The sequence below is a fragment of the Pterocles gutturalis genome, unplaced genomic scaffold, assembly GCF_000699245.1.
Source record: "Pterocles gutturalis isolate BGI_N339 unplaced genomic scaffold, ASM69924v1 scaffold24069, whole genome shotgun sequence".
Classification (NCBI taxonomy): domain Eukaryota; kingdom Metazoa; phylum Chordata; class Aves; order Pterocliformes; family Pteroclidae; genus Pterocles; species Pterocles gutturalis.
In genome coordinates this window covers 63,895-75,314 of record NW_010129027.1, presented here as the reverse complement: position 1 = coordinate 75,314, position 11,420 = coordinate 63,895, and the positions used below count along the sequence as shown (strand labels likewise).

Here is an 11,420-nt window from a genome sequence, read left to right as displayed (position 1 = left end):
CCCCCCCCCCCCCCCCAACCTTTCTTCTCATTCATGATTTAACTATAATAATGAACTATTCTTAATTTCTGTGATTTGGCCTGTCCTTAGTTTGTCCTGTGTTTCAAAACTCTGCTTGCCTGTGCGAGTGTCTTGCTTTCTTGCTTTTTCTACTTGGTGTCAACTGATCAAGAAATCACTGATATTTCTGTACACAAAGTTTCAGAGGGACAGATGCATGAAGGTTGGAGTCCCACCCTTCTGGCATGCTTAGATCTGGCTGATAAATCTCTCCTGACCATTCTTTTCCTTTGGAAAAAAGGTGTGTGGGGAAAGGGGTTTTCAGTAGTCATGTTCCCTGGCAGGGAAGATCTAGAGCTTGCTCACCTTTCCAGATGGGATCCCTATTTAGTAGGTGAGATTAACGACCATCAACTCTGTTGTTTTGTATGAGGCTTGTGTTTGCTTAATGAAAAAAATCTTGTTTGTTTCAGCACTTGTGGAAAAAAAAACTTACAAATTTGATCCTTTTTATCATGGACAAAACCTAGCAGTAAAGTAATGGCACTGTAAGAAGTTAACGGTGGTTTTGTCCTGCTCCAATAATGTGCCAACTCTGCAGATGCATTGAGTCGTGCAGTGATGCCAAGCAAAAACACTGAGGCCCTGACCCCAAACCCACCAAAGCCCTTCCCTTTTCTTCAAAAGCTTCAAAATGCTGAGTGCATTGTCCCAAGTGCAACTTGGTGACAGTTATTTATATTGCTTGAAAGTCAGTGGGCGTCAGGCTGGAGCCCCCTCTGACTCCTGGGGAGGAGCTGGCCCCCAGCACTGCCAGCTGGGGCAGGGGGGTGTGGGCAGGCTGGCCCTTTGCTGGGGAAGGAGGGTACTGGCAGGCTGGCCCTTCGCTAGGGCCAAGGGGTGCAGGCAGGCTGGCCTTTCCCCACCACCATGGGTCCAGCTGCCCACAGCCAGGGATGTGCGAGGCACCAGCTAGTGAGTGCCACTGATGGCTGGGCGCTTGGAGCCAAAGGCAGACAAGAAGCATGGGGAAGAATGCTGGATTACAAAAACAGAATAAGGAAAATGTCAGATGTGATTATTTCCAAGCTATTAACTGATAAATAAATAAACTGGAGTAATTGCCGCACCTGTGAGCTCTGACATCCAGCACTGATCTGGATATAACCTTCCTTGTGATCTTTGTATTCCCTAAAAGCAAAACCCACAGCTGCAGGGATAAACTGATTCTCCATGAGAGGGAAAAAAAAGGTAATGGATTGTGCAGCCCTGACCAAAGATGATGCTTTAATCATACAGCTTTATCCAGCCAGAGCAACTGAAATTCAGAGTAGCTCCAGTGGAGACTGCATGGAGTTTTGCCAGGTTTTAATCTGCAACTTAAATTGCAGTTTCAAGTTATAACCAGAAAAGCAATTTGCAAATATATGTGTAAAAGAGAGGTGTGTGTATGTGAGGAGATGATAGGGAGGAAAGAAAGCCCGTCTTCTAGAGGCTCTGATTGTAATCAATTATATGCACCTTGATTGTGTTCATAGAAAGCTCACATTTGTGGTGCCAGAGACATGATAACCAGAGTTCTAGTTAGTGAGCTGATCAACTGTTTCCAATTGTGTTTGATTCCTGGTTGTCACTGAAAACCACGTATTAACAGAAGGTTTGACTATCGTTTACTTCTGTCATGTTATTAACATTTAAGATAACTTTCTTACTATTTAGTATTTTAAAGTCCCAACCTGTGCCAAGCAGAGTCAGTAAGAGAGCTGACTGAGTTCAGAAGTATACAACCAATTACTTTTGTGGCAGTTTAGGTAATAATAGCTGAAATTGAGACATAATTAGTATATATCTAAAGAGAATGGGTGAAATTAATCTGGGTAACATAAAAGGCATGATTACCAATGTGCAAGGATATGTACTTTATAAATTAAATAATTTTCTTAGATGTTGAGCCATAATTGGTTTTATAAATCTCTTTTTTTTTAATAGTCTGATCTAGGTGAACAATTAAAATTAGTCATGTTTTCTTCTGGATTTGGTTGCCATTATTATAACAAAATGGTGCTTGTGAAAGATAACAGAGCTCCGGAGATTAAAATGAAGTTTCCATAGATAATTGCACATATGTCCACATAGCCTACCAACAATGATGAAATCTGCTGTCTCAACAGATCATCTTTCAAAGCCTGCCTTCCATTATACTGCTAATGCTGATAAATGTGTCTCTTAGAGGCTAAGTGCCTGTATCTCCATGACAATTCGTGGAAGTGATTCATGCAAAGAAATTGTTCATTGGCTTAGAATTTACTTAACCTTGTCTCTTATTTCAGCACAATACACACTGGAGTTTTCATTTGAGTTGAGATGCGGTGCTTTAAAATGCCCAACACACACCAAAAAAAAAAAAAAAATCAAACTCGCATTTAATACCCTGGTGCTTCCTGAAAATTGCAGGTTTTTACATGAGATGGATTTGGCTGTAACCACGGTTTAATGACTTTTTCTTTCCTTTTCACATGTTTTCACCAATTCCCCTTTTGAACAGTTGTCCATACCAGAAACAGTGATCACAGTCTGGTCCATCCTAGTAATAACAGCAGCAGACACAACAGTGTGCTTCCTATTTGGAAAGTGAGTTAGGCACTCCGGCTATTTCACAGCATTGTGAGGTCAGGGTAGTTAAAGTCATCACTTTGCAAGGCAACCATGCAGCTTAGCGCACTTTTTGTGGTTGTTAGCTGAAGGAGCCTGAGATTTGGGTTTACTACAAGCAAATTCATCTGAGTAGTCTTTGTTTAGTGATCCTAAAAGGGGGCAAATGTATCATTAAACATAAATGGAACACAAAAGTGCCAACAAGTCGTGGGGCCTTTTAATTTGAGTGGTTCTTATTTTCCACAAAATTTGCTTGATAAAAACTAGACATTGTGCTGGCACTCTTGCATCACTGAACACTTCCACTGGCACAGTGATTTTTTTCCCCTTCTTTAATTCTGGTCAAGCTGCTTTGCCAATTTAACCAGGACCAAGCCATAAAATGTGTCAACTGTGTGGTGTGCACAGCTTTGTCTCTGTATTGTTTGCATACCTAACAGATACAGCCCAGAGGGTGGGGAGGTAAAGATTTTGGAAAATAAGCTAACGGTTGTGCTTCTATTATAATATAATCTTTGGCGGGGGGGTGATTGTTCTTGGCAGGAGGACAGCGCTGATTTGAAATGCCAGCTCCAGTTTGCCAAAGAGGAGGCAGCACTGATGCGTAAGAAGATGGCCAAACTGGGGAGAGAGAAGGATGAACTGGAGCAGGAGCTCCAGAAGTACAAGTCCATCTATGGAGATGTGGACAGTCCTCTGCCTACTGGGGAGGCAGGGGGCCCACCCAGCACCAGGGAAGCCGAGCTGAAGCTTCGTTTGAAGCTGGTGGAAGAGGAAGCCAACATACTGGGCAGAAAAATAGTGGAACTGGAGGTGGAGAACAGGGGGATTAAAGCTGAGATGGAAGATATGAGGTGCCAGTATGAAAAAGAGTGTCTCAGCAGGGACCATATTTCAAGCATTCCTACCTCGCCCTACGGCGACTCCGTGGAGTCGGCCACGGAGCTGCGCCGGCACCTGCAATTTGTGGAAGAGGAAGCAGAACTGCTGCGGCGGTCGATCTCTGAAATTGAAGATCACAACAAGCAGCTAACAAACGAGCTGAACAAATTCAAGTTTGAGCCAGGCCAGGAGCCGGGCTGGTTGGAGGACGCAGCGTCCAAGTGCGGTGGGACCTTGCAAGAGGAGCTGAAGTCAGCCAGGGTGCAAATCAACGAGCTGAGTGGGAAAGTGATGAAGCTCCAGTACGAGAACAGGGTTCTGATGTCCAACGTTCAGCGCTACGATCTTGCCTCTCACCTTGGTCTGCGCACTTCCAGCCCCAGGGACAGTGACGCTGACAGTGATGCCGGGAAGAAGGAGAGTGACAGTGAAGAGGGTCGCCCACTCCAGCCAAAGAGAGAGGGCCCCATTGGGGGTGAGAGCGACTCTGAAGAAATTTATGAGAAGACTTCAGGTTTTGGGAGCGGGAAGCCATCAGAAGTCAGCGACCTGTGCTCCACCGAGCTCATGAGGGTGAAGGAGGACACCGAGTCTTTAATTAACATTAAACATGAGGCTGAGCGGCTTGAAAGGACCGTGGACCGCCTTATCACTGATACGGACAGCTTGATTTATGATGCAAAGGTGCACGTAACCAGCAGCCCATCCACTGAGCAAGGTTTCAAAGGTGGTGAGGAAAGGGGAGAAGATAAGCACGAGCCAGAGCTTCTGGACACCATCAACTCCAGGATGAAAGCTTTCCGAAAGGAGTTGCAGACCTTCCTGGAGAAGGTTGATCATATTGGGGAGGGCCTTAAGGAGCAGATGGAGGACCTCTCCCCTCTTCCCCATCTCACAGAGTCTTCCAGTTTTCTGTCCACGATGACATCCATGTCTCGAGACTCTCCCATTGGTAACCTGGGGAAGGAGTTAATCACCGACTTCCAGGTAAGTCAGCCCCTTGTTTGCCTGCTTTCTGTTTATTGTTTCTTTTTCTTGCTGGCATTGCTACCCCAGAGCTAATTTACCTCACAGCTGCTTTATTATGATTTCAGACCCGCGATGTATTGAAGTGTGTAATGTTAAGCAAACACTTTATAGAGTTTTTTTCTTTTGTTTGTTTGCACAACTCCTTTGATTCACAGGCGGTTCCTCATGGCAAAAAGGCTAATCCACTGATGCTATAGAGATCTGTCTTCTTTTTGTCTGTAACAGCAGTGTTTCCCTGCAAAAGAGGAGATTAATTTAAAAAAAAAAAATTCTGATGAATGTAAATTAGCAGCCTTGCTAAGAAATGTGAGGAGGTCTTTATTATGCTCTCTCATAAAAGGGTCAGGCGTGTTCTCAAAAGCCTTGACAAAAGAACCCAACCAAATGCAGTTTTCTAAGTAATGTGTTTTGAAAAGCCTGCTTACAGCCCACTCCCCTAACCAAGCAGCGGGTGAGAAGCTCTGTAGCCAGCGAAGGACTGCCTTGCCTAAAGCGTTGCCCATGGGTGCATTTCTAAACTGCCACAACTGCCACACTGGATATGGCTTTTCTGCACAGCACAAGTAAGGAAGGAAGAGCCTTGTGTCCCGTATCCTTCATGACTTGTATGCTTGCTGTTGGTTTGACTCATGCATCCTCATTGCATGCGCCTCATAACCAGTGTTTGCGTTCTTTTTTCCTCTCTTTCTCTTTTTTGCTTTTCAGATGTTTCAGCCCATCATTTTGCTCATCCTCATTTTGGTTTTGTTCTCTTCACTTTCTTATGCCACTGTATTTAAGTTGGTTTTTCTGTTCACGCTTTTCTTTGTCTTGTAGTTTTTCGGTCGTCTACCTTACCCATTTTTGTTTTCTTTATTTCCTCCTATCCTTTTTTTTTCTGTTATAAACCTCCCATGCACCTAACAGTCCAAACTGAGGGATCAGATGGAGTGGCAGCTCAAACAAGATCGTGGAGAGGAGCGAGAGATTCACCACCAGCGAGCCACCACCGACCCACACCGCAGAGCTGATGGAGACATTAAACTCTACAGGCCAGGAGAAAAGGGCTGTTTCAGTCTAGAGGTCAGCAAAGCAGCCCGTCTTTCTCACTGCCTCCTGCTGCCTTAGCCAGGAGATGAGTAACAGGAGACAGGGGTTTGGGAATTAAATTGGACCAAATACAGCACCCCTATTCTGAACTTTGTGGTTGACCTCTTTCCCCCCTTGCAGTTTCAGAGAACCAAATTGGTCCTGAGTTTGGACTCATCACCCTGCTTTCAGTAGCTTCACCAAGTGGGAAAGTATGGCTCAGGGACCCACTACAGTTGAGTATAGTAACGAAAGATGTCTGGAAGAGGTTGTAATCCCTGATGTGAGATCATGCTTCCAGGTTTCAGTTCAATATTTTAAATCTGGAAAGTCTACAGATAGAAACCAATTTGCATTTTGCCTGGGAGTAGTCTGCACAGGAGAGGGTTTGACGCTGGTGTGTGTAGTGATTCTCAACAGGGAACACAGCACCCTGCAGCTTCAAAAAAAAAAATATTTAAAGCATAATTCTCCATTGTTTGGGTTGTTCAGTACTTTTCCATTTGTCAAAAACATCAATCAGTTTTTATTTAAATCTTCATCCATGCAGAGGCCATATCCGCCTCAGTAAACATCTCCTTAGCTGCTTTCTCATGAGCATGGGTTGTCCAACCACTGCAGCTGGTCCTGAAGAAAACGATTTCTAGTCTGTCTCCATAAAGGCAAGCTTGGAGCTTTAAAAACCTTTCTACTGGCCACTGGGAAGCCAAATCCACTTTGAAACTACTGGCCACTGGGAAGCCAAATCCACTTTTAAAATTGTGGTGGTTAGAGTAGCTTCCAGTGGGGGATGAGTTTTAATATTTTTTTAATTCTAGAGACACAAGCAGAGACCTTAGTATATCTGAAGCCCCTAGTTGAGTCTGGGAAAAGGAGAATGCTGGCTGGGACAGCTGGGTTTGTAAGCAATAACAAGCACTAGAAAGCAGGGGTAGGAAAAGAAAGCTTCAGGCTGGCTGGTAGCTAAGTGGCACAATGGTGTATTGAGAATCAAAGGGAGAGTGACCCTTCATCCTAACACAGGTAATTCTTTGCTGGTTTTGTTTTGTCTGTTTTAAACTATTCTGACAGTGCTGAGTTTTGGTAGTATTAGAATCATGAATTTGTTCAGCAGCTTCTCTTCCAACTTTTCACTTTTACCAGTGATAGTAAACCTCAGGAAGGATATCTGATAAATCCAGGACACCGTAAGTCTCTCACTGCAGTCTTGCTTCCTCAGCTGTGAATGGACAATGAGGTAGAGAAACCTTGCCATTGAGCATGGGTCCTTTTGCAATTGTATTGGTCAATAGTCACTGTAGATAAGGCCAGAAAATGACCACAGCAAATGTTTACACTATTTCTGTTTAAATTCTGTCATCTTTATTAATTTCCTTACCTTATATCAGCCTCGTTATTATATTAGCTGTTGTATATGTGAGCCCTCTTAAGATTAGAGGTTTGGGTAATTTTGGCACATCTTTTTTTAGCTCTTCCAGGATGGGATGTTGTGTAAAAAGTGTACAGTGAACTGTGTTTAAACAGAGTATGGATAGTTTTCACACCAACGTTTGACAAGGAACAAGCCAGTAGTTATAATCAAAGGTAGAGAATATCCATCTGAGGTCCAGATGTGCTCAAGAGATGAGCAAGGCTGGGGTTCAAGTGGCCCAACCTGAGAAAATGCTGAAGACTAAAGTGTTTATTTCCGTCAGGTTTACTTAAGCAACAAAGAATATTACACTGCTTTATGCTGAAACTTTTCAGTGGGTGGACAGCCAATTGAAATCTCATGATGTGTATTAGTTGAAGTCAAGTGAAGCAGAAGATTCCTCCAAATCATTTTGTATGGCATAATTTTTAGTCTTTTCCTCTTTAATTTCATACACTGCACTAGCAAAAACTACCTTTTTTTTTTGGTGCCAGATGAATGAGCAGGAAAAAATATTCAAATACCAAAGGGATATTTTTGTTACCACAGAAATTTCAGATGGAGACTCAAACCTTTCAGTGCCCACAGCAGAAATGGCTGCACATGAGCTGTTATCTGCTTTAACTTCTGAAGTGAAAATAGATGCACTGGCCAGTGCATAACATTGATTAATGATCTTCTTACTATGTATGGACCTTCAGCTTGAGAACACATTTCATTTCAGTAAGGCAAATATTTTCTTTTTAAGCAAGGAAACCCATTTTTCTAAATTCATTTTTTTCCAAGCTGAATTTTAAATTAAAATTTTCCTAAGCAATACTTAGTAGCTTCCATTTAGCTATTTCTCCTATTTTTAAAAATGAGCATCGTGGGAGCCTAATTGTTTGATTAAATACAATAAATGCAGACTGACTTGTGCTTGAAACTACCCCTTAGCCTAACTGTAAACATCTGCCTTTGTTTGGGCTTTGCACTGCAGTTGTTAGTGCAACAGTATTATTAGAATCTATTTGCATGTTAAAGAGTTGGTTAGAGTCACAGTCCAAGGGAAATTATATCTTGAAATTGCCTTAAGAGCAGGGCTTTGTTTTCTTGCTGAAACAAGCCATTCAGCTGCTGTTGCGGGAGGTTGGAGCCCATTGGGGTGGATGTTTGATCCATTATTCATGATTTTAACAGAGCCGGGTTATGGTGGGAGAGGGAAATAATTCTTTAACATCCAAAGAAAAGCGAGTGAACAAGTGAGAATTGCCCTTACTAAAAGACAGGAGGAGCTAAAAAAGGCAACACAAGGCTTTATGGAGCAAGTGCCTGGCACGAATCAAAGGATTACAATGGCAACAAATGGGAACCAGTGGGGAAAAGGGTAAATAATTTTTTGTCTGGTGAATTTTACCCTTTTTTACCAATGGAATATCCACAAACAAAAGGGAGCTTCCTTGAGCAGTCTCCTCCTGTTTATTCAGAAACAAGAAGACATTCTGGAGAAGAAAAATTTCACTCTTTCAAATGACAAAATGTAGTTTGTTGCAGTATTTGATACCTGATGCTCTAGAATGGGGGCTGTATGTCCTAGCTCTGATTGTTCCTTCAAAGGGGAGGAGTTCTGCCCTTAGCTGAGTATGTATGTATCACCAAAGGCAAAAGCACTCATCTTTGCATTTCAGATTTGCGTTACTTTCATACATGGCTTTTAAAGACTTACACATTGTTTCTGTGTAGAAAAATGCCACAAAATATCTGACGCTCCCATGTTATGGAAGAAGAACCACTGAAGTGAATTCACTTAGAAGGAACAAGTTGTCACCAGAGAATTAAAATAAAAGCAGATAGGCTAGAGGAGAGAGCATGTCTTAAAAAGCAAGTCTTCCACAAGTTGTAGTAGTAAGTAGGAAGAGCTCACACTGAAGAATAATTTCTTCTAGGCCATTCTTAATCTGTTTATCCATTTTCCTTACTTATGTCCATAAGAAATATAAAACATCTCTATTACTCTAAGTTTAATACCTGGGTTAAGTGTGAACCAACCAAATACAGTGATGTGTAAGTTAGGTAAGTCACTTTACCACCTGCTTTGAATCAAAACCTCTGCATGGATCCATTTTGGACATGCGAGGAGAATTTCTGTCTATATTTTGAATGTTCTATTTTTAGCTGGTTTTGAAGTATCTGTGCTCCTTCTGTGCAGTTTTCATAATTCCACATGAGAGCTTTTCAGCTGGATGGCTTTTGCAGCAGCTCCCAGCCATGTGCTGAAAATTTACACATCCTTTTCTCTTGCCCTGATTTAAGAGTTTGTTTTCCCAGAAAGGAAACAGTGAATGTTTTATACATTGTGACTTTTCTTTCCTCTGGAAAAACAAAAACAAAAACAAAACCAAAAACAAAAACAAATGAGGACCACATAGAAAGTTGTATTTCTTGGTGTCCACTATTCCTCCAATGCAAAGTTGTGGGAAGAAGAAAGACAAACTGGTGCTGACAGTATTCCTTCCCACCAAGATTAGGGGCAGCAAGAATAATTTACTTTGATGAATTGTATTCTTTCTTGCTGTGCAAGAGTCCGTAAAGGTTGACAATATAATGGCTTAAAAGACCCTTTATGATGTAAATCTGGATATCCCAGTCCTAACTGAACTCAGTGAGACTTTGTATACTATCCATACAATGAGATGGATTTTTAGAGAGTTGGAGCAAAGTGTTCTGTGTTTTCCCAAAATCAGAGACTCCATTTAAGCACAGAGGAATAACCACACAACTGCCTATTTTACACTAGCAAATGGAATATGCGTCATTGATTTTTAAGGGGTGAGGAGAAGAGTGTGTCTTCAGAAGCAGCCTCAGTTAGATGTGTATTGCATGTAAAAAGTAGTACAAAAACCACTGGAAGTTCCTCTCTTGCATTGTATGCATGCAATGGTCAGCCATCATGTGTGAGAAAGTAGCAGTTTTTAGACTGTGTGGTCAAATGTAAAGTCCAAATAGCAAAGCATCATAGCACACCATTAGGCAAGCAGCATAAAATGTTTATCTTTTGGCTTCCTGGAATTGCACACAAATGCTGCAGAGCATATTTCTACTCTGTCTCCTCAGTTCTTATTTTATTCCATCCCGCTGGGGAAAAAAAAAAAAAAAAAAAAAAAAAGCTAAAAAGAAAGATTCCATGAAATTTGATGTTCACAGTTGTTGCATATAAATGGATTAAGTTTGCAGGCAAATTGAGATTGTAATTAGCTATGGTAAAATGGAGAAAACAGACAAGTAAAACCCAGCAGTACCTCATGGTGCATGGCAATATTGTAAAAACAAGTCATGGCAGAAATGTGGGGTTGTGCAAACTGAAAAGTAACCTGAAAAGCTTTCAACATGCTGAGAGGGGCAGAAAGGGGTTGGTGCAATGAGGGAGTGGTGGTGAAACTCCCAAAGCATGGATGAGTTTTCTCTGAACATCTTTCAGATGTAAAGACGTTGACATGGATTAGTTTGTTCTGGAATGATAACAGGTGAGAGAAAAGGACTCGACAGAAGGATTTGGCAGTGCCTGTCTGAGGGGACAGCAGTGGAAGTGGATCTGGGAATGCAATAATTGGAATACATGGGAAACTGTCAGTCCGTGTCGAGCTGCGGATGAAATGCGGCTGTTTCTGTGGTGCTGTGGTGGAGTAGCACTAGCTCGTAGTTCCTGTTATATTCTGTTTATATGTTGTCTTGTAGTGAGTTTGTGTCTGTTTCTATGGTGTTGGTATGTTGTGTGGTGGCTGTCACATTCCCAGTGTTTTCCATTCCTGATGTAGCACCTTCATTGATGAGAACAAAGGAGACAAAGAATGGAAGTTAACAGGTTATCAACTCTTGTGTCCATTTTGTAGAGGTGTCCTTTTACAAAAAAACCAAAACCACAGTTGTGCCACAGGCTACACCCTGCTGATTGTATGATGGGGGCTTGATTTCCACATATAAACATATAGACATCCATCAATGCAATGCCAGGTACCTGAACTGCATATACAAATATCGTGATACATTTCTACACGTTCTTCTTTCACGATCCAGATGCTTAGCAGCAATCTATTAGGTGCTTAAGCAGCATTATTATCTCCCTTGATTTGAGCAGTACTAATCTCAATGCTTCTGATAGAAATGCCATTCAATGAAATTATAGACTATGAAGAGTCCTCAGGTTGCAGTGGAAGGCAAAAGGTGTGCATCTCTATGTTCAGGCATTAACTGCTTTTCAACACGTTTACTATATTGCTAATAAAAATATATCATCTTTAAAGAGGCAAAGCAATTGTAAAAAAAAATTCCACTGTCTAGTGTGCATGTAATAGTCTATCTGCCTTTATGATGTGTTTAATCTCTTCCTAATAATTCC

General features: G+C 41.8%; 1 protein-coding gene across 1 annotated transcript in view; it reads left to right on the top strand.

Moving 5' to 3' along the window:
* The window catches only part of MTCL1 (microtubule crosslinking factor 1), a gene marked incomplete at its 5' end in the record, with an annotated part of 52,657 nt that overhangs the window by 2,910 nt on the left and 38,327 nt on the right, over positions 1-11,420 (top strand). Inside the window, 2 exons of the mRNA XM_010079826.1 lie at positions 3,199-4,524; positions 5,473-5,628. Coding sequence (XP_010078128.1) covers positions 3,199-4,524; positions 5,473-5,628 — 1,482 coding nt within the window. The remainder of the gene's footprint in view (positions 1-3,198; positions 4,525-5,472; positions 5,629-11,420) is intronic.